This window comes from Cherax quadricarinatus, chromosome 11 (genome assembly GCF_038502225.1).
Source record: "Cherax quadricarinatus isolate ZL_2023a chromosome 11, ASM3850222v1, whole genome shotgun sequence".
In the NCBI taxonomy this organism is placed as follows: Eukaryota; Metazoa; Arthropoda; class Malacostraca; order Decapoda; family Parastacidae; genus Cherax; species Cherax quadricarinatus.
Genome location: NC_091302.1, coordinates 46,771,871 through 46,795,729, shown reverse-complemented (window position 1 = coordinate 46,795,729; position 23,859 = coordinate 46,771,871). Strand labels below are relative to the sequence as shown.

Genomic DNA, 23,859 nt, shown 5'->3' with positions numbered 1-23,859 from the left:
GGGCCAAAGAAAGTTCAGAGTGGCAACCCTTTGGTAAAGAAGGTGAGAAACATGATAGAATTCAAGAAAGAGCTTGTATTAAAATACGAAAGTGGTGTACGTGTGGCTGAACCAGAAACAGGCCTTTCTGGACAGATTTTTTGTATGGCAGGGATGCAGTGACTCTCAAACTGGTCCTAGTGCCAGTAAAAGACAAAAAGAAGTACCCCAAATAGGGCTTTGATACCTAAAGTTCTTATGGAGGAGGATTCTCCTTCCAAACAATAACCTCTCCTCTCTCTCCCCTCGTCGCCTACTTCCATATGCCAACAAGAGTCTTCAGTAAAGGTATGTAATAGTGACTAAATGTTCATTTGTCCATTAAAATTGGTGCTTTATATTTATTTCTCATTACTTTCTGTATGTAAAATTATAGTTATTCTCTATAAAATGTATTTTTTGTTAATATTTTTGGGCATCTGGAATGGATTAATTGGATTTACATTATTTCTTATGGGAAATATTACTTAGGGTTTTTATCCATTTCGGATTTTGACCGACATTCTGGAACAGATTAAGGACGAAAATCAGGGTGCCACTGTATATGTACGTACATGCAAAGTGTGACCTAAACGGAAGTAGAAGCAGCAAGGTGCACCTGTTATCTAGCGTGTTACAGAGACAAAGAAAAGCCACCAGCAATTCTACCATTGTTTAAAACAATTACAAGTTTACGTTTCACCCGCATTTGGCATGACAGTAGTACCTCCTGGGTGGTTGCTGTCTACTAACCTACTACCTGTAAATAATAATAAAAATTATAATACAGTGGACCCCTGGTTTACGATCGGCTCCCAATGCGACAAATTATGTAAGTGTATTTATGCAAGTGCGTTTGTATGTGTATGTTTGGGGGTCTGAAATGGACTAACCTAATTCACAATATTCCTTATGGGAACAAATTCGGTCAGTACTGGCACCTGAACATACTTCTGGAATGAAATAATATTGTAAACCGGGGGTCCACTGTAATAATAATTGTTACTAAACACTAATATTCAAACGTATTGTAGATAAATGGTTCAGAGAACTGACAAATTGATGAACGAGACACCTGTGTAACATTTGGGTATCTTTATTGTGGAAACATTTCACCAGCCAGTGGCTTCCTCAGTCCAATAGAGAAGAATGGTGGAAGATCAGAAGGAGTTTGAGGTAATCAGTCCATCAGCCTGGAGTTAAGTGATGGACTGATCACACCAACTCCAGGCTGATGGACTAATTACCTCAAACTCCTTCTGATCTTCAGCTATTCTTCTCTATATTGGTCTTAAGAAGCTATTGGTTGACAAAACATTTCCACAATAAAGATACCCAAGTGTTGTTCAAGTGTCTCATTCATCATTCAAACTGAAATAGATCTGTATATTTTCTATGTGCAAAAGGCTAGTAACTCCTTCTCTTGTATAAATTACTGTATGTTAAATGAAAAACTTTTGTTTTTCTTTTTAGATCACCCTGCCTCAGTGGGAGATGGCTGGTGCCAAATATTCTTTACCCCCAAATTTGGAAATTCTAAAATGGTGTTTTAATATTTTACAAATGCTATCAATACTAATATATTTTACTAACAACACCTACCATCCGACTTACGACCGAGTTCGGTTCTGAGAAACCGGTCGTAAGTCGAAATGGACGTAAGTCGAACTTTACTACTGAATATCAACATAACACTTTTGTAATGACTTTATTTTATTGTTTTATTTTGGTATTTAATGTTTTACTTTATGTTTTATGCTGTTAGTACTGTATTTTATACTGTAAGGTTTAGGATAAACACTGTGTACAACACAAACGCTGTTTATTTCCCAGAAATTTTGCATAAGAAACACGGTCGTAAGTCGAGTCGCTGTGTGTCGAGCAGGTCGTAAGTCGGATGGTAGGTGTATATCAATACAGCCTCTCCTCACTTAACGATGGAGTTCCGTTCTTAACCCTTTCAGGGTCGACAGGCCCTCTCAGAGACTTGTTCTCAGGGTCGGCCAAATTTAAAAAAAAAAAAATTATTTTATTCTTATGAAAAGATGGATAATCTTTTCCCAACCATAATGACACCAAAATTATGAAATTTGATGGAAAACTTACGGAATTATGCTCTCGCGAATTTAGTGGTCTCGACGATGTTTATACATTGGCGATTTTGCCCACTTTGAGCCCTATTTTCAGCCAATTCCAGTGTACTAGTCGACAAAAATCATAACTATTTCGCTAGAACTCCATTTTTTCTATCGAATGAGTACAAGAAACCACCCATTTACCGATTTCAACTATCCAAAACAGTGGTCAGAATTTAGCAATTTTGCCAATTTCACACAAATTTCAAAAGATGCCAATTTCAAAATAGGGTCCAGAATAAACAAGAAAGACATTCCTGGCACTAAAATTACATTTCCTCTGTTCATTAGTCATGTCCCCACGCCTCTCTTACATTCTTTTGCTTTCCACTTTCAATTTTTATTCTCGCAAAAAAATAGAAGATTTACTGTTATGCAGACTACTGCATTAGTGTAGAAATGGTATAAATAATATCAGCACATTTGTGAAAGAATTTTAGACTCACCAGTTGATGTGTATTGGACGCTTGGCATGATTTGTTTACTTTTGAACTTTGGTAAAAATCAAACATTTCTGCTACTTTGAGCTCAATTTCAAGGCACTTTTCATTGTAAAACCAGTCAAAATCATCTCAGTTTCTGTAATATGTCTTCCATTCTATAAAATGAGACCAGGAAAACTAGAATGCAACAATAAATACCATACGAAAATACAGTGCAAAGTCGCTGTTTTAATCCAAAAACACAAAGTTTTTTTTTTCTCATTACGCACTGTGTGCTGCAGGATGTTTTTTATACTGCGCACACTGACCACATAGATCCATTCTTTCATATGTAGGCCTACCAGCTTTCACTCACTAGATTTGAGGGCGCTAGAATTTAGGCGTACTAGTACGTCAAAATCCCTGGTGTGTAAGCCGTATTAGTATGGCCGAAACCCTGAAAAGGTTAAGGCCACGTCGGTAAATGAATTTGTCTCTAAGTAAGGAGCATACTATAATGGCAGTGAGTTTATGTCAACCATCTTTGATATTGTTTTAATGTCACCTTTGAACCATTTATAATATTTTTAGTATGTATTTAAATGCAAGATTTCAGGTACAGCTTGCTACTTCTACTTACTCTTAGGTCACACTACACATACATGTACATGTTTTTGTATACACACTCATCTGAGTTTTCTTTGGTTTTATCTTAATACTTCTTATTCTTATTGCTTTTCCTTTCATACCCATGGGGAAGTGCAGTAAGAATCTTTCCTCTGTAAGCCATGCGTGTTGTAAAAGTCAACTAAAATGCTGGGAACAATGGGCTAGTAACCCCTTTTCCCATATAGCGTACTAAAAAGAAAAAGAAGGAAACCGTCAAAGTGGGATGTTTGAATGTGCGTGGATGTTGTGCGAATGAAAAGAAAGATATGATTGTGGATGTTATGAATGAAAAGAAGCTGGATGTCCTGGCTTTAAGTGAAACAAAGCTGAAGGGAGTGGGAGAGTTTCAGTGGGGAGAAATAAATGGGATTAGGTCAGGGGTTTCAAATAGAGTTAGAGCTAAAGAAGGAGTAGCAGTAATGTTGAAGGATAAGTTATGGCAGGAAAAGAGGGAATATATGTATAAATTCAAGGATTATATGGAGTAAAATGTAGGTTGGATGTGAAAAGTGGGTTATAGAAAGCATTTATGCACCTGGAGAAGAAAGAAGTGTAGAAGAGAGAGAGAGATTTCGGGAAATGTTGAGTGTGTGGGGAGTTTTGAACCAAGTGAGAGAGTACTTGTGCTTAGGGATCTCAATGCTAAAGTGGATAAAAATGTTGTGGAGGGAGTAGTAGGTAAATTTGGGATGCCAGGAGTAAATGATAATAGGGAGCCTTTAATTGAACTATGTGTAGAAAGAGGTTTGGTAATAAGTAATACATATTTTATGAAAAAGAGGATAAATAAGTATACAAGGTATGTTATAGCATGTAATGAAAGTACAGGTCTGCCATCACAAATCCGGCAATCAGACATCCAGTTCCATCAGTTATTCGGCACTAATTTCGGCTAGCATAATTTCAAATTTCCAGGGTCGCCACACCAACCTGCTGGTACCGTTTGGTGGCGCTACTTTCTGCATAAGTCATTCCAGTTTCTTTTTTGTTTTTTCTATTTATTGTTATAACCTGCTTACTTTTAGCCCTAGCCATGGTTCCAACGAATAAAAGAAATGCTTCTCATTGTGTAAAGCACATATACAGTACATTGTCCATAAAAGATAAGATGGCTTGGAAACCACTGTCGGTTGCCATGAGCTCAGTCTCATGATGCAGGGTAATATGCTTTCTTACTATGCTAATATCAACACTAAGGCTTATTTGCATATCACAATTGACCTGACATGACATAATAAACAATATAAATAACATAAAAACTCACTAAATACTACAGAATGAATAATATTTGTCTTAATGCCGAGTTGTTCGATGGAGGTATGAAGAGGATATGGGATACAAGTACCATTCTCCTTTCCCCGTCTTGGGGGCTTGTATTAGAGAAAATGTAGTATAGCACAGGGCTAACTGTGATATACACTCATACTAAAACAAAAAAGCTATTTTCTCTACATAGATTATCATACATAGCATCATATATGCTGAGAACCTAGGATAACCTAAAAAAGTCAGACAAAGCAACTTATTTCTAGTTCCTGGCTTGGGCATGCCATATATGATTTTTGGTAAATATGTTTTTTTCTCAGTTGTTTATTGAAACTTCGGCAATATATCATGGAAAGATGCTTCTTAACATGCACCAAAAATGAAAAAATTTGACGATAAATAATGGAGTTCACTTCTCAGCCATTGGCCATCCCTAAGTGGTACATTTTTGTATGGTTTTTATGATTGTATTCTCGATTTTTGGGTCTCATTTGAAAGAATGGATTCAATTCAATTTTATTCTCTATAATGGTTACAATGTGGGGTTTACAGGTTTTGGGTATTTTGTGGTTTACATGTTATAAAATACTAATTACAGAGGGGGCCACTAGGACACCTAGCATGGCTAGGCATTTCGAGCAGACTTAGATTAATTCTTAACATTAAATCCTTGCAGATTATAGTATTAAGGCTAAGTGACTACATCATAATTTGTGAGTTTAGCAATGTGATTGCTTTTGTTTTGGCACAATACAAAGTGTCTATATTTAAGTATCATAGGCAAATTTATGACTAGTTAGGATTTATTATTTTAAGATTAAGATAAGTATTTCTGGGTTTATAGTCAGTGGATGAGTGTAATTTTGAACCACCAGGTGGTTATCATGTAGTTAGTTGTCAGGGTGGATCAGGGAGATAAGATGTTTTCTAACTGTAGTTTTGAAAGTGATGAATGTGTCTGCAGTTCTAGGGTTTTCAGGTAGGGTGTTCCAGATTTTAGGTCCTTTAAAATACATTGAATTTTTGTAAACGTTTAGTCGAACACTGGGAATGCCATAGAGATGTTTGTGTCTGGTGTTATGCCTGTGGATCCTGTCACAACTATCAAGAAAGCGTTTTAGGCCAAGGTTAATATTGGAATTTAAGGTCCTGTAGATATAGATTGCACAGTAGTAAGTGTGGATGTTCTGAACAGGGAGTAAGTTTAGATCTGTGAAGAGTGAGGGGGTGTGTTGCCAGGGATGGGATTTAGTGATTATTCTTACTGCGGCTTTTTGTTGGGTTATTATTGGCTTTAGGTGTGTTGCTGCAGTTGAACCCCAAGCACAGATAGCATAGGTGAGGTATGGATATGTAAGTGAATGGTATAGTGTGAGAAGGGCAGTTTGCAGTACGTAGTATCGTATCTTGGAGAGGATCCCCACCATTTTGGATACTTTTTTTGTTATGTGTTGGATATGGGTGCTGAAATTTAGGTTGTTGTCGAGGTATAGGCCAAGGAATTTGCCCTCATTATGTCTGGTAATTAGAGTGTTGTCGATCTTAATGTTAAGTTGCGCAACACCTGCTCTGCTACCAAACATAATATAGTAGGTTTTGCCAGTGTTAAGTGTAAGTTTATTGGTTGTCATTCAAGTCGATATTTTGAGCAGCTCCTCGTTAACAATGGTGTTGAGGGTGGCAAGATTAGGGTGGGAGATGACCTAAGTCGTGTCGTCAGCAAAGAGAATGGGTTTCAGGTGTTGGGATATGTTTGGAAGATCATTGATGTAAATGAGGAAGAGTAGGGGTCCAAGGACACTTCCCTGCAGAACTCCAGTATCAAGTGGCTGTATTGATGAGGCTGTGTCTTTAATGGTGACATACTGATACCTATTAGAAAGGTAGGATTTAAAATATGCAAGTGCATGGCCTCTTATACCATAGTGGTCAAGTTTGTGGAGTAGGATGCCGTGGTCTACTGTGTCAAAAGCTTTTCTTAGGTCAATAAAAATTCCTATCGGATATTCCTTATTTTCCAATTCCAATTCAAATTCAAAAGTTTATTCTCTATAAGGATTACAATGCTGAGTTTACAGAATTTGGTTATTGTGTGGTTTACATGTAGTAAAATAATAATTACAGAGTGTACCACTAGAGCACCCAGCATGGCTAGGCATTTCGGGCAGACTTAGATTAAATCTTAAGTTTAAAATATTACAAAATTATGAGGTAAGTTGGTATTATGGCTAAGTGACTAAATACTAGTTTGTGAGTTTAGCAATGTGAATGCTTTCGTTTTGGCACAATACATAGTTTCAGTATTGGAGTATCACAGGCCAACTTATGACTAGTTAAGATTCATTATTTTAAGATTGAGATTGATATTTCTGTTTATGGTCAAATGGGTGAGTGAGTGTGTGGACCACCAGGTGGTATTCGTGTAATTAGTTGACAGGGTGTATCAGGGAGATAAGATGTTTTCTGATGGCAGTTTTGAAGGTGAGGAATGTGTCTGCAGTTCTAGAGTTTTCAGGTAGGGTGTTCCAGATTTTAGGGCCTTTGACATACATTGAATTTTTGTAAAGGTTTAGTCGGACACGGGGAATGTCATAGAGATGTTTGTGTCTGGTGTTATGCCTGTGGGTTCTGTCACAACTATCAAGAAAGCGTTTTAGGTCAAGGTTAATATTGGAATTTAAGGTCCTGTAGATGTAGATTGCACAGTAGTAAGTGTGGATGTACTGAACAGGGAGTAAGTTTAGATCTATGAAGAGTGGGGGGGGTGTGTTGCCAGGGATGGGATTTAGTGATTATTCTTACTGTATTGGCTTTAGGTGTGTTGCTGCAGTTGAACCCCAAGCACAGATAGCATAGGTGAGGTATGGATATATAAGTGGATGGTATAGTGTGAGAAGGGCAGTTTGCGGCACGTAGTATCGTATCTTGGAGAGAATCCCAACCGTTTTGGATACTTTTTTGGTTATGTGTTGGATGTGGGTGCTGAAATTCAGGTTGTTGTCAAGGTATAGGCCAAGGAATTTGCCCTCATTATGTCTGGCAATTAGAGTGTTGTCGATCTTAATGTTAATTTGCGCATCTCCTGCTCTGCTACCAAACATAATGTAGTAGGTTTTGACAGTGTTAAGCGTAAGTTTATTGGCTGTCATCCAAGTCGATATTTTGATCAGCTCCTTGTTAACAATGGTGTTGAGGGTGGCAAGATTAGGGTGAGAGATGACATAAGTCGTGTCGTCAGCAAAGAGAATGGGGTTCAGGTGTTGAGATACGTTTGGAAGATCATTGATGTATATGAGGAAGAGCAGGGGACCAAGGACACTTCCCTGTGGAACTCTGGTATCAAGTGGCCGTGTTGTTGATGCTGTCAAGTTTGTGGAGTAGGATGCCGTGGACTACTGTGTCAAAAGCTTTTCTTAGGTCAATAAAAATTCCTAGTGGATATTTCTTATTTCTTATTTCTTATTTTTGGGGAATCAAATTCAAAATGGGAATTGACACAGTTACTTTTTGCTGATGATACTGTGCTTATGGGAGATTCTAAAGAAAAATTGCAAAGGTTAGTGGATGAGTTTAGGAATGTGTGTAAAGGTAAAAAGTTGAAAGTGAACATAGAAAAGAGTAAGGTGATGAGGGTATCAAATGATTTAGATAAAGAAAAATTGGATATCAAATTGGGGAGGAGGAGTATGGAAGAAGTGAATGTTTTCAGATACTTGGGAGTTGACATGTCGGCGGATGGATTTATGAAGGATGAGGTTAATCATAGAATTGATGAGGGAAAAAAGGTGAGTGGTGCGTTGAGGTATATGTGGAGTCAAAAAACGTTATCTATGGAGGCAAAGAAGGGAATGTATGAAAGTATAGTAGTACCAACACTCTTATATGGGTGTGAAGCTTGGGTGGTAAATGTAGCAGCGAGGAGACGGTTGGAGGCAGTGGAGATGTCCTGTTTAAGGGCAATGTGTGGTGTAAATATTATGCAGAAAATTCGGAGTGTGGAAATTAGGAGAAGGTGTGGAGTTAATAAAAGTATTAGTCAGAGGGCAGAAGAGGGGTTGTTGAGGTGGTTTGGTCATTTAGAGAGAATGGATCAAAGTAGAATGACATGGAAAGCATATAAATCTATAGGGGAAGGAAGGCGGGGTAGGGGTCGTCCTCGAAAGGGTTGGAGAGAGGGGGTAAAGGAGGTTTTGTGGGTAAGGGGCTTGGACTTCCAGCAAGCGTGTGTGAGCGTGTTAGATAGGAGTGAATGGAGACGAATGGTACTTGGGACCTGACGATCTGTTGGAGTGTGAGCAGGGTAATATTTAGTGAAGGGATTCAGGGAAACCGGTTATTTTCATATAGTCGGACTTGAGTCCTGGAAATGGGAAGTACAATGCTTGCACTTTAAAGGAGGGGTTTGGGATATTGGCAGTTTGGAGGGATATGTTGTGTATCTTTATATGTGTATGCTTCTAGACTGTTGTATTCTGAGCACCTCTGCAAAAACAGTGATAATGTGCGAGTGTGGTGAAAGTGTTGAATGATGATGAAAGTATTTTCTTTTTGGGGATTTTCTTTCTTTTTTGGGTCACCCTGCCTCGGTGGGAGACGGCCGACTTGTTGAAAAAAAAAAAAAAAAAAGTGTAAAGCAGATCTAGCATTTTTATGATTGCATCGTTAGTGCTTTTATTTTTCCTGAATCCAAATTGGCAGGGGTTGAGTATGTTTTGTGCCGTTATAAATGAATATAGTCTCCCGCGCACGAGTTTCTCAAAGATTTTGGATAGCAGTGGTAAATAAATAACAAAAAGGCACAATACCGTGACTGGAACGATACACAAATAACCTGCTTCTCTCTTTTATGTGCGGGTTATTTGTGTATAGCAATGGTAAGTTTGATATTGGCCTATAGTTGTTTAAATCTGTAGGGTCACCACCTTTATGTATTGGTGTAACCCTTGCTGTCTTGAGTAGTTTCGGGAAGGTGCTAGTTTCTAGTGACTTGTTAAAAAGTAATGAGATAGCATACGAGAGGACATGGACCGCTCGCTTGTACAATAATGGTGGGACATGAGACAGATTCCCTGAGTTATATTTAAGTGACTTTATAATCACAGTGACTTCCGTGGGCTCAGTTGGTGCAAGATAGAAGGAATTTGGGAAATTCCCATCTAGGTAGTCCCCGGCATGGGCATTAGTACGTGGGATTTTATTGGCGAGATTAGATCCTATGGTTGAGAAGAAGTCGTTTATCTTGTTAACTGTGTCAGTGGGATGCAGTGGTGTTTCATTAGGTTTAGTTAGGACAATATTCTTGGTATTTTTCAGTTTGTGGGTCCCTAGAATCTGAGAGAGTGCTTTCCAGGTCTTTTTTATGTCTCCTCTTGGGTCAGTGAATCTACTGGAGTAGTATAGTTGTTTGGCTTTCTTTATTACTTTGGTGAGGACTGATGAATAGTGTTTAAGAATATCTTTGTGTATTAAGCCCTGTCTATATTGCTTTTCATATTGGTGTTTCTTATCAATGGATTTCAGAATGGTGCTGGTTAACCATAGGCAACCAAGCCGTTTGTTTGTGATCTGTTTCGTTTTTATAGGACAATGTTTGTTGTATAGTCTAAGTAATTTGTTAAGAAAAATGTCTGTCCAGTCATCAATATCATTGGCCTTGGAGAATTCTGTAGGCCAGTCAGCAGTCTCTAGGTCAGCTGTGAACTTCCTTATTAAGGCCTCATCATGGGGTCTGAATGAAACTTTGTTGTATTCCAGTGGTGGTTTACTAATGCTTGTCAAGAGGAAGGTAGGGTAGTGGTCTGTAGTGCTATCTGTGATTATCCCTGATTTAAGGGGGGCTAGTATATTGGTCCATGTGTGGTCTATTATGGTTGCACTTGTTTCAGTGAGCCTGGTTGGTTTAGTTATTGTTGGTATGAGAAGTGTGTTGTTCATATTGTTGATGAAATCAGTTACAGGCTGATCATCTAGTAGGCCAAGGTTGATAGTGAAGTCTCCAGCTAAGAGAAGGTGGTGCTTATTCATTTGTCTGTTTGTTATTAGTGCCTTTAATTTCTCACTGAAATTTGGGATGTTTGTGTGGGGCATCCGGTAAATGGCACTGATTGTTATAGGCATCTTAAGATTTTTTACAGTAAAATTAGTAAAAATGTATTCTCCATATTCATCACTAAAGCAAGTGGTGCTAATACAAGGTAATTGGTTAAAGTAATAGATTGCAATACCACCCCCAACTTGGTATGGTCTGCAGTTGTGGATTGCTGTGTATCCTGGTAGAGGGTAGATATAATTATTGTGTCCTGCTTAAGCCAGGTCTCAGTAAGAATAATGCAGGAGAAGGGTGTCTTTAGTGATTCAATGCTTTGTAAAGCAAGTCTAGCATTTTTATAATTGCATCATTAGTGCTTTTATTTTTCCTGAATCCAAACTGGCAGGGGTTGAGTATGTTTTGTGACGTTGTAAATGAATATAGTCTCCTGTGCACGAGTTTCTCGAAGATTTTGGATAGCAATGGTAAGTTTGATATTGGCCTATAGTTGTATTGGTGTAACCCTTGCTGTCTTGAGTAGTGTCGGGAAAGTGCTAGTTTCTAGTGACTTGTTAAAATGTAATGTAATAGCATGCGAAAGGACATGGGCCGCTCACTTGTTCAATAATGGTGGGACATGAGACAGATTCCCCGAGTTATTTTTAAGTGACTTTATGATCGCGGTGACTTCCGTGGGCTCAGTTGGTACAAGATAGAAGGAATTTGGGGGCAAATGCATGGTGTAACCAGTCATAGGAAAGGTTTCTAGTGACCCATGCCTTACTGTTTGCCCTCCTCATCACACACAAATTAGCCTTGAAGACATTGTTTTTCCTGAACACTCTGGGAGTTTCAGAGTGATACACCAATAAAGGCTTCACTTTGCAATCACCACTAGCATTAGCACACATCAACAGAGTAAGCCTGTCTTTCAAAGGCTTATGTCCTGGGAATGCCTTTTCCTCCTGAGTAATGTAGGTCCTGCTTGGCATTTTCTTCCAAAACAGGCCTGTTTTGTCACAATTAAACACTTGTTCAGGCTTCAATTCTTCACTGTCTATGTGCTCCTTGAATTCCTTCACATATTTTTCAGCTGCTTTTTGGTCCGAACTGGCAGCCTCACCATGCCTTATCACACTATGTATGCCACTGCGATTCTTAAATCTCTCAAACCAGCCTTTACTGGCTTTAAATTCACTCATATCGCCACTAGTTGCAGGCATTTTTCTAATTAAATTGTCATGCAACTGCCTAGCCTTTTCACATATGATCGCTTGAGAGATGCTATCTCCTGCCATCTGTTTTTCATTTATCCACACCAATAACAGTCTCAACATCTTCTATCACTTGCAATCTCTGTTTCGAAAACAAAGTTGCACCTTTGGCAAGAACAGCTTCATTGATTGCCGTTTTCTTGGCCACAATAGTAGCGATGGTTGATTGGGGTTTTGTGTACAACCTGGCCAGCTCGGAGACACGCACTCCACTTTCGTACTTAGCAGTGATCTCTTTCTTCACATCCATAGTAATTCTCACCCTTTTTGCTGTCGGGTTGGCACTAGAAGCTTTCTTGGGGCCCATGGTGACTTATTTTGCAGGTGCAATCACTAAAAACACTGTGATAATACGAAATGTTCCAATTGTATGTTTGGATGAGACCGCGGTAGCTGGCTTGTAAACACTGGCACCCATGGGACAAGTGAGGAGCGCTCAGGCTGCAAGTGGGCGCGTCTCGAACGGAACGAATCGCGTTGGGCGAGCTTTTTAGTGTTAGCCGAGGCAAAATTTTTGTGTTAAAATGTATCGCTAGCCAGATTTAACATTATGCGATGCATTCGTTAGGCGAGGGTCCACTGTATTTGGTCGTCACTCTATGTTGATGACTTTGCTATTGCTTGTGCAGGCGCTGACTGTCGCCTCATTACAGTTTCTCTCCAGCATGCGGTCAACCGTGTTTCTAATTGGGCACCACGCATGGGTTTAAATTTTCCAGTACCAAAACTCACCAAATTACTTTCACTAGACGCTCTGTCATTTCCAATCATCCTTCGTACCTTTATGGCTCGCGTGTCCCTGAATGTGATAGTCAGGTTTCTAGGCCTTCTCTTTGACCGTAAGTTATCCTGGAAACCTCACATTACCTCTCTGTAGGCAACTTGTCACAGCCGGCTGAACCTTCTTAAAACCCTTGGTCATCTTTCATGGGGAGCTGATCGTCGAACCCTCCTTCGCCTACTTCAGCCCTCATTTTGTCGAACGTCAATTATGGTGACCAGATCTATTCAGCTGCCTCTCCTGCTACTCTCTCTAGCCTTAATTCCATCCATCATTAGGGATTACGTTTATGCCTTGGTGCTTTTCGCTCTTCCCCTGTTGAGAGCCTCTATGCAGAAGCGAATGTTCCATCCTTGTCCGATTGCCATGATGCCCATTGCCTTCGCTACTATGTACGCTCTCATGATCTCCACAATCCTTCCATTTATAGAATAGTCACCGATTTTAGTAGACATTCTTTATTTGTTCACCGCCCCTGTTTGCTCCATCCCTTTTCACTTCGCCTACATTCACTCTTGTCTTCCCTTCATTTGCCACCTTTTTATATTCATGTAGCATATCACTTTTCCCTACCCCCCTGGGAAGTTCCAGCTGTTCGAGTCTGTTCTTTCTCACTCCCTTGCTCAAAAGCCCAACTACCTACGGTAACTTCCCGCTCTCTTTTTCTTGACCACTTCCACTCTCATTCTCATGCCATCGCAGTGTACACAGATGGCTCTAAGTCTTCTCACGGTGTCGGATTCGCAGCAGTGTTTCCGGACAGCGTCGTGCGAGGGCATTTACTGTCTTTGGCTAGAATTTTCACTGCTGAATTGTATGCCATTCTTGCAGCACTTATCCATATTGCATCTTTGCCTGTGTCATCATTTGTGGTTGTCTCAGACTCCCTTAGTGCTTTACAGGCTATACAAAAATTTGATACACCTCAACCCCTAGTTCTCCATATCCAACTTTGGTTATGCCTTATCTCTACCAGACATAAAGATATTGTATTTTGTTGGGTCCCTGGTCATGTTGACATACAGGGCAATGAACAGGCAGACATTGCTGCACAGTCAGCAGTACATGACCTTCCAGTTTCATATAGAGGTGTTCCATTCACGGACTATTTTGCTGTTATAGCTACCCACCTTCACACCCGTTGGCAACAACGTTGGTCTGCTCTGCTCAATAACAAACTTAGTTCTATTAAACCGAGTATAGGTTACTGGCCGTCTTCTTGTCACCAGTGTCGAGGTTGGGAGACTACTCTCTCCCGCCTTCGCATTGGCCACACTCGTCTTACTCATGGATATCTCATGGAGAGGCGCCCTGCTCCTCTCTGTGAGAATTGTCAGGTTCCAGTATCGGTCAGCCACATTCTGTTAGACTGCCCACTCTATCAACAAGCACGCAGAATTTACCTCCAATGTCGTCTTCGCTCTGCTGCTCTCTCTTTACCTTCCCTTAAATAACAAAAAAAGGCACAATACCTTGATTGGAACGATACACAAATAACCCGCACATAGAAGAGAGGAGCTTACGACAACGTTTTGGTCCGACTTGGACCATTTACAAAGTGACACTAACCAGAAGTGGAGCAGGATGGCTATATATAGGCAGGAAGAGGTAGTGGTGGTGGTAGTAGTAGTAGTAGTAGTAGTAGTAGTAGTGGTAGTAGTGGGGAACTAAGGAGGAGGAGCCAGTCAAATATAAAGAAAGGGGAGCACTGCAAGGGAGCTAGGTGCCCACAGAGGGAGAGCAAGTGCACAGAGGTGGGAGGAAGGGGAAGTGATGAAATAAATAATGAAGGAACAGAAACACGAGACAGAAGAAAGACAAAAAAAGGAAAGAGGAAAGGGGAAGAGGGAGAAGAAGAAAAAATGAGGAATCAGGTTAAGTCATGGGTGTTCTGAAGTTTGGAGCATTTTACAATGTAGTGGGAGAGGGAGGCATCTACAGAGACGAAGCCAGGGCTAAGATTCATACAAGGAAAGTTGTGTATTAGAGAGGATTCAACTAGACGGCGACTGTTTGAGTTGGAAGTAGGGAAGACAGTTTTAGCAGAAGACCAGTCAATAGGATGGCTATGATCTCTGACGTGACAGAAAAGAGCACTGTTAGTATCGGCAAGCCTAACACTATTTTTGTGCTCCCTAAGTCTGTCAGAAAGAGATCGGCTAGTTTCTCCAAAGTATTGAAGAGGACAGGAGGAGCAAGAAATAGAGTATACACCAGGAACATCTGTAGAGGGAGGAGAGGTATGAATGAGATTAGTGTGAAGAGTGTTAGTCTGGCAGAAAGTAAGCTTATGTTAGGCTTGCTGACACTAACAATGCTCTTTTCTGTCACGTCAGAGATCACAGCCATCCTATAGACTGGTCTTCTGCTAAAACTGTCTTCCCTACTTCCAACTTTAACAGTCGCCGTTTTGTTGAATCCTCTCTAATACACAACTTTCCTTGTATGAATCTTAGCCCTGGCTTCGTCTCTGTAGATGCCTTCCTCTCCCACTACATTGTAAAATGCTCCAAACTTCAGAACACCTGTGACTTAACCTGATTCCTCATTTTTTCTTCTTCTCCCTCTTCCCCTTTCCTCTTTCCTTTTTTTGTCTTTCTTCTGTCGCGTGTTTCTGTTCCTTCATTATTTATTTCATCGCTTCCCCTTCCCCCCACCTCTGTGCACTTGCTCTCCCTCTGTGGGCACCTAGCTCCCTTGCAGTGCTCCCCTTTCTTTATATTTGACTGGCTTCTCCTCCTTAGTTCCCCACTACTACTACTACTACTACCACTACTACCACTACTACTACCACCACCACCACCACCACCACCACCACCACCACCACCACTACTACCACCACCACTACTACCACCACCACTACTACCACCACCACTACTACCACCACCACTACTACCACCACCACTACCACCACTACCACCACTACCACCACCACCACCACCACCACCACCACCACCACCACCACCACCACCACCACCACCACCACCACTACCACCACTACCACCACCACCACTACCACCACCACCACTACCACCACCACCACTACCACCACCACCACCACTACCACCACCACCACCACCACCACCACCACTACCACCACCACCACTACCACCACCACCACTACCACCACCACCACTACCACCACTACCACCACCACCACTACCACTACCACCACCACCACTACCACTACCGCCACCGCCGCCGCCGCCACTACTATGACCACTACTACTACCACCCCCATCCCCCCCCATCCCCACCACCACCACCCCCACCCCCACCACCCCCACCACCCCAATAACCCTCTTCCCCACCCCCACCACCCCAATAACCCTCTTCCCCACCCCCACCACAACCCCCCCCCCCTCCTGCCTATACATTATATAGCCGTCCTGCTCCTCTTCTGGTTAGTGTGACTTTGTAAATGGTCCAAGTCGGACCGAAACGTCGTCGTAAGCTCCTCTCTTCTATGTGCGGGTTATTTGTGTATTTACCTTCCCTTCTTGCTGATGGACCCACCTTTCATCCGGACTCTCTCATTGACTTTTTGACAACAACTGACTTACTCCACAAACTCTGATGATGATACCTTTAGCACTCCCCTCAGCCCTTTCTACCTCAATCTCTTGCTAACCTCTACCCTCTCACTACCCCCTGCCCCACTGTTTTTTGTAACCTACTAATCATCCCTCTCCCCTTCTGCCGCCCGATACCCTCGCTTCCTTCCCTGCCCTGTAGCGCTGTATAGCCCTTGTAGTTTAGCGCTTCTTTTTGATTATAATAATAATATACAGGAAGGCCCCACTTATACGGCGGGTTAGGTTCCAGGCTACCGCCGTAAAGCGGAAATCGCCGTAAAGTGGAACACCCTTTTTTTCCACTTATAAATGCATACAAACACTAGATAACAAGTTTACACTAACATATATTAAGTTAGCAATAGAACCAGGCATCAAAAAACAATAAAAAGGTACAATACACACATAGTGCACTCATTACTTACCTTAAAATATTTATAGTCTTAATCTAGGGTGAGACAAGTAGTATTTATTGTAAGAAATCAAGTGTGGTATGTATTGTAATAGCCTCACCAGGCCACCCCACCCACACATACTATTCTATGATATTTAAGCATCCCAGAGCGATAAAATGTATATACAGTTCACTCATTACTTACCTTAAAATATTTGTAGTCTTAATGTAGGGTCAGGAGTAAGTAAATGAGATAAAACGAATAAATGAGAGAAAGAAAGAATGAATACATGAGAGGGGGCAGGCGCAGTTATGTAAACAAACCAGGCGAAGGTAAGTTTTGTAAACAAACGAAGTGTACACGTCTGGTTTGTGTACAAGTTACATTGTGTACAGGTTGTCTCTACATTGATACGGTAGAATTAATAAAGAAGAACACTCCCATTCTCATGTAACATCATTTTGAGAAGAAATGAAGCTCTGAGTGAAGGCAATGGAAATAAGTCACACTGACTTTTTTGGGTTATCCTAGGTTCTCTACACGTATGTTGTTATGTATGATAATCTATGTAACTGTATTTGTGTATACCTGAATAAACTTACTTACATACATACGAAAGGAATAATTTTCTACAGTTACCCCCAGTAACACATTTACTCTTATGTTAGATTAGAGAAAATGTTATTCTTGGCGTCACTTGTACAAGTTATGTGGCTCCCACATCTTATATTTATGTTTATTTATTCTATTGTGGGGTGTATTTATCATCTTTTTATGTTATGTATCGTGTTTATTATATAATTTTGAAAAAAATATCATGGATGGATTAATGAAAATGTGTATATTACCGTAATATACGACATTTAATGAGACTCGGTATTGTTATTATCACCACTTGTGCAAGTCGTCTGCTACGACATCTCACATTTGTTTATTTATTCTACTGTGGGGTGTATTTATCTTATTTATATGTTATGCATCGTGTTTATTATATGATTTTGAAAAAAATATCATGGATGGATTAATGAAAATGTGTATATTACCGTAATATACCACATTTAATGAGACTCAGTATTGTTATTATCACCACTTGTGCAAGTCGTCTGCTACGACATCTCACATTTGTTTATTTATTCTACTGTGGGGTGTATTTATCTTATTTATATGTTATGCATCGTGTTTATTATATAATTTTGAAAAAAATATCATGGATGGATTAATGAAAATGTGTATATTAACGTAATATACGACATTTAAATGACTCGATGTATGTAAGTTTATTTAGGTACAGGTATACATAAGTATAATTATCAGAGTATATATAAAATATGAAATAACTTTTAAAAACATTTGAAATTTTGGAGTTTCCAGACAAAATGGAGAGACTTAGTGCTTACTGAGCTCATGGAGAATGTAAACAAACAGGGTGGGGCACGGTGACCGTATTAGAAAGTCAGGTGGGGGGAGCCGTATAGTGAGTTTTGGTCATAATTTGAAATGTCCGTATTAGCGGAACGCCGTAAAGTGAAACGCCGTAAAGCGGGGCCTTCCTGTACATTATTTAAGTATGCATACTGGTCAGAGAGCCTGTCGTAAGTCCGAGTCATTGGTAAACGAGTACGTCGGTAAGTGAGGAGAAGCTGTACTAATCATTCTGAGCTTTGAAATAACAGTTTAACGATGGTTATTTCAAAGATCATGTAAGTTACAACATTTTTATTTGCATAAACATTTCATGAAGTATGAAAGTTTGAAAAGTTTATTACGCTGAAGAAATGAAGCTTTTAAATCAGGCCTTGTTTCAATAATCATACTGGTTGTGGTATCTTAGCGGTGGGTGACTTTCTTACACACCAACAATTTTTTTTTTTTTTTTTTTTTCAACAAATTGGCCATATCCCACTGAGAGGTGTGGTGACCTAGAAAGAAAAACAAAAGTTTTTCTTTTTAACCCTAGTAATGTGTACAGGAGAAGGGGTTACTAGCCCCTTGCTTCTCACATTTTAGTCGCCCCTTATGACACGCATAGCTGATGTAGGAAGAGTTCTGTTCCACTTCCCCGTGGAGATAAGAGAAAATAAAGAACGTGAACTATTAACAAAATTGAAGAAAACCCAGATGTGTGTTAGTATATATCTTCTTTCAACAAATTGGCTGTATCCCACTGAGGCAGGGTGGCCCAGATGGAAAAACGAAAGTTTCTCTTTTTAAATTTAGTAATATAAACAGAAGAATGGGTTACTAGCCCCTTACTCCTGGCATTTTAGTTGCGTTTTACGATACACATTGTTCACGGAGAAAGAACTCTGTTCCATATCCCCATGGAGATAAGAGGAAATAAACAAGAGCAAGAAGTAGTAAGGAAATAGAAAGAGGGGCATATGTATATATGTGCTTGTCTATGCATGTGCACTATGACCTAAGTGTAAGTAGAAGTAGCAAAACATACCTGAAATCTTGCGTGTTTATGAGACAGACAAAAAACACCAGCAATCCTACCATCATGTAAAACAATTACAGGCTTCCATTTCACACTCACTTGGCAGGACGGTAGTGCCTTCCTGTGTGGCTGCTGTCTCAACCTATTGCCTTAAACACCAGCAGTTATTATCCTTTAATATTTGCTATTAAACTACAATTTGGAGAGGAAATTTTTGACTATTTGGTCTTTCTTGGATCATTATGAAGTCACATTACTGGTTGTGACTTGATAATGGTTTAGGGCAGTCAGTAATGTTGTATAATGTTTCCCCTATAATTGTTGGCTAATGGTGAATTGTTCAAGCCATTATACTGTGACTGTTATTCTTCATCCCTTTACATATTTTGAGAATTTCATCCAGGTTTCATCTTTAGACTGGGCAAAAGGCATTGGACATTGGCTGGATATGTTTGAAGAAAGGATATAATATCACTTTGTGTAATTTGTAAAGTTAACACAATATATTTATGTACAGTATTATGTATTGTATTCTTTGATTGTTACACATTATTTGTATTAATTTGAAAAATGTTAATGATTTGTGTGTTGCTGTAGGTTAAAGAAGCTTACATAAACTTCCTCAACCACTGTTACATCGACACTGAAGTTGAAATGAAAGAAATCTATAATTCTCATCATATTTGGAGTTTGTTTGAGAAGTCATTCCTGGTAGATATGGGTCGAGTAGCCACTGCTCCTCCTGACCGAAGATATGCTGACAAGTAAGTTCTGTTACTCTTTACGTAGATAACTTGCGCATAGGACACTGAAACTTATGATGACATTTCAGTCTGACTTAACCATTAACTAGTTACATTCATGTGAATAGTCATGCTTGTGTGACTTGTTAATGGTTCAAATTGGACCAAAACATTGTCATAAGTTTCAGTCTCCTAAGTGTGGGTTATTTGTGTCTTGTTTTAGTCATGGTATTGTGTCTTTTTATTCTTTCTGTTTCTGTTTGTTTATGAAAAGTGTAGTTCATGCAGTATGAATAGAATATTCCTCGTTTTTTAGTTTTGATTGAGGTAGCAGAACTCTGTTTCCACAGACATTTAATATTCGGTTTCTTGGGCTGATTCATTGCCATGAGTATTAAGTACTGAGCAGTGAAATGGAGGTGACCTGCTACACCCTGCAGTCGTTGGTGTCTTAGTACAGTGGAACCTCGACTTACAAGTTTCCCTACTTATGAGTTTTTTGAGATAGGAGCTGTCACTCTGTCAGTTTTTTGCTCTGAATTATGAGCCAACATCCAAGTTACAAGCACGCTTCCCCCACTTCCCTCTTAACCCACAACCTGCACACCTTGCTTGTTTATCTTCTTCTTTCAACAAACTGGCTGTATCTCACTGATGCAGGGTGACCCAGAAGGAAAAACGAAAGTTTTTCTTTTTAAATTTAGTAATATAAACAGAAGAAGGGGTTAGTAGCCCCTTGTTCCTGGTATTTTAGTCACCTCTTACGACATGTATGGCTTACAGAGGAAGAATTCTGTTCCACTTTCCCATGCGAGATAAGTGGAAATAAACGAGAACAAGAACTGGTAAGAAAGAAGAAAACCAGAGGGATTTGTATATAACTGCATGTACATGTATGTGTAGTGTGACCTAAGTGTAAGTAGAAGTAGCAAGACGTACCTGAAATCTTGCATGTTTCTTCTTCTTTAGGTTAAAGCATTGGCTTAAGCCGGTGGGAGAATTGGACCTGCCTTGCATGGGTCAGTAGGTCTTCTGCAGTGTTCCTTCTTTTTTATGTTCTTGTGTTCTTTCTTTCAAAGCACCGACCATATCCCACCAAGGCGGGGTGGCCCAAAAGCAAAAACAAAAGTTTCTCCTTTTACATTTAGTAATATATGTATACAGGAAAAAGAATTACTAGCCCATTGCTCCCAGCATGATAGTCGCCTCTTTCGACACGCATGGCTTACGGAGGAAGAATTCTGTTCCACTTCCCCATGGAGACAAGAGGAAATAAATAAGAACAAGAACTAGTAAGAAAATAGAAGAAAACCCAGAGGGGTGGGCATATATATGCATGTGTAGTGTGACCTGAGTGTAGGTAGAAGTAGCAAGACGTACCTGAAGTCTTGCATGTTTATGAGACAAAAAAGTCACCAGCAATCCTACCATCATGTAAAACAATTACAGGTTTCTGTTTCACACTCACTTGGCAGGGCAGTAGTACCTCCCTGAGTGGTGGTTGTCTGCAACCTACTACCTAGGTCTATATAACATACTGAAGTTAAAGTTTAATTCCCTTTGAAATGGTGTTTCAATAAGTTTAAGCAATGTAGTCATAGACAAAAATAAGCATTAAAATATGTTGTATTCAGTAAATTCAGCATTTACTACCTCCTGTTGTAGGTTGTTTCACTTTCTACACTGTGATAAACTTTCTAGTATATTTTCAGTACCTCTTGTTTGGTATAGAGTTATGGCTTCTCTGCTCTTGTTGTAAAGACATCTTCCTCTTTTATAGCCTTATACTATGTGAGGTAAAAAACCTTCACTTTAAAGAAGGGGTTTGGGATATTGGCTGTTGGGTGTGACATCTAAACTGTCATGTCTGGGCACTTCTGCAAAGACAGTGATTATGTGTAAATGATGGTGACAGTGTTTCTTTCTTTTTTGGGTCACCCTGCTTCAGTGGGAGATGGTCGGCATGTTAAAAAAAAAAATGTAATTATCATGTCTTCTCTTACTAAGCTTCTGGTTTTATGATGATCACACTCAATTCTCTTTGAAATATGTTCATGGTTCTCTGGCCATCTACACTTTTGTTTATGTCTATTCATGTTTCAGTCCATAAAATTGATGAGGGAAAAAAAGGTGAGTGGTGCATTGAGGTATATGTGGAGACAAAAAAACTTTATCAGTGGAGGCAAAGAAGGGATTGTATGAAAGTACACTGGTACCAACACTCTTATATGGGTGTGAAGCTTGGGTTGTAAATGCTACAGCAAGGAGGCAGTTGGAGGCAGTGGAGATGTCCTGTCTAAGGGCAATGTGTGGTGTAAATATTATGCAGAGAATCAGAAGTGTGGAAATTAAGAGAAGGTGTGGAGTTAATAAAAGTATTAGTCAGAGGGCTGAAGAGGGGTTGTTGAGGTGATTTGGTCATTTAGAGAGAATGGATCAAAGTAGAATGACATGGAGAGCATATAAATCTGTAGGGGAAGGAAGGCGGGGTAGGGGTCATTCTCAAAAAGGTTGGAGGGAGGGAGTAAAGGAGGTTTTGTGGGTGAGGGGCTTGGACTTCCAGCAAGTGTGCACGAGCGTGTTAGATAGGAGTGAATGGAGATGAATGGTTTTTGGGACATGTTGAGCTGTTGGAGTGTGATCAGGGTAATATTTAGTGAAGGGATTCAGGGAAACCAGTTATTTTTATATAGCCGGACTTGAGTTCTGGAAATGGGAAGTACAATGTCTGCACTTTAAAGGATGGGTTTGGGATATTGGCAGTTTGGAGGGATGTGTAATAGGATGGTAGATATGTATAATTGGGCCCTGATATTATCTTCTATAGGGAGTTTATTATATTATTCAGGTCACTTTTTATATTGTATCTTTATATATGCTTCTAAGCTGTTGTATCTGGGCGCCTCTGCAAAAACAGTGATTATGTATGAGTGAGGTGAAAGTGTTGAATGATGAAAGTATTTTCATTTTGGGGATTTTCTTTCTTTTTGGGTCACCCTGTCTAGGTGTTGAAAAAAAAAAAGTTTCAATACCATCATTTCAAATTTAGCACCATGGCTTAATTGTTTCAAGCTGATGTCCTTTATCAGATAAGCAAAACAATTTTTGGTTTCAGTGTTAAGTCCTGGTTTTTATGCTGCCTGATTAATCTACAGGATTCTGAATAGCTTTCAGATTTGTATGTAGGATGTTCTATTTTGCAGACTTCTTTCTGTACTCCAATCTTTTCTTCCTTTCATTGTGTGCTTCCTATTTCATGCATTTTTCTTTACATATATGTTGTATTGTGCAGTGTTAGGGATCTTATTTAAACCACTTATTCCTTCCCTTTCTTACTCTCTCCCAACAACCTTCACAATTATGATTGTACCATGTTTGGGGCCATTTCTGTCCATTATTCTTACCACTCTTGATTTTCAGTTGGAGTACCAAAAGATACTATTGCTAATCTGTCTTTATTCCTGGTAACTGCTAGTAGCTCCTCTTTCAGTTTTATCTTCAAAACAGCATTGCCTGTCTTGGCACTGCCATTGTCTGATGTTGTTAGATATATTGCTCTGTTTTTTTCTTCTTTCTTTCAACACACTAGCTGTATTTTACCAAGGCAGGGTGGCCCAAAAAGAAAAACAAAAGTTTCTCTTTTTAAATTTAGTAATATATACCAGAGAAAGGGTTACTAGCCCCTTGCTCTCAGCATTTTAGTCACCTCTTACGACATGCATGGCTTAAGGAGGAAGAATTCTGTTCCACTTCCCCACAGAGACTTTTTTTTTTTTTCATTCTTCTGTATTTTCTTAGCTTAATTCACCTTTGTTGTTGTTAACTGATCCTAGAGCTACTGTCTGGCAACACATTCTGTCTTTCCCCCTCTCTGCCTCAGTGGCACTTCATCTTGAACATAAATATTTTCCACTTTAAAATGTACTACATGAGAGTACTTTTATATCTCATTTTGGCCCATAGGTGTCAGTCTGAAACAATAGTCACCACTATCTGCCCTTTCTTATACATTTGCAAGAAAAGTATGCACACTTTACAATGTATATACGTGGCATGATTGAGCCGAGGAGGGTGTTGATTTTGGGAGTGTGTGTGCCTGTGTGTATGTACAAT

The 23,859-nt window shown here is 39.7% G+C and overlaps 1 protein-coding gene across 16 annotated transcripts in view; it reads left to right on the top strand.

Moving 5' to 3' along the window:
* Itpr (Inositol 1,4,5,-trisphosphate receptor) overlaps positions 1–23,859 on the top strand; it is a 590,630-nt gene that overhangs the window by 314,091 nt on the left and 252,680 nt on the right. For all 16 annotated transcript variants that reach the window (XM_070084086.1, XM_070084085.1, XM_070084080.1 and 13 more), the window contains one exon: positions 19,601–19,767. In XM_070084086.1, coding sequence (XP_069940187.1) covers positions 19,601–19,767 — 167 coding nt within the window. The remainder of the gene's footprint in view (positions 1–19,600; positions 19,768–23,859) is intronic.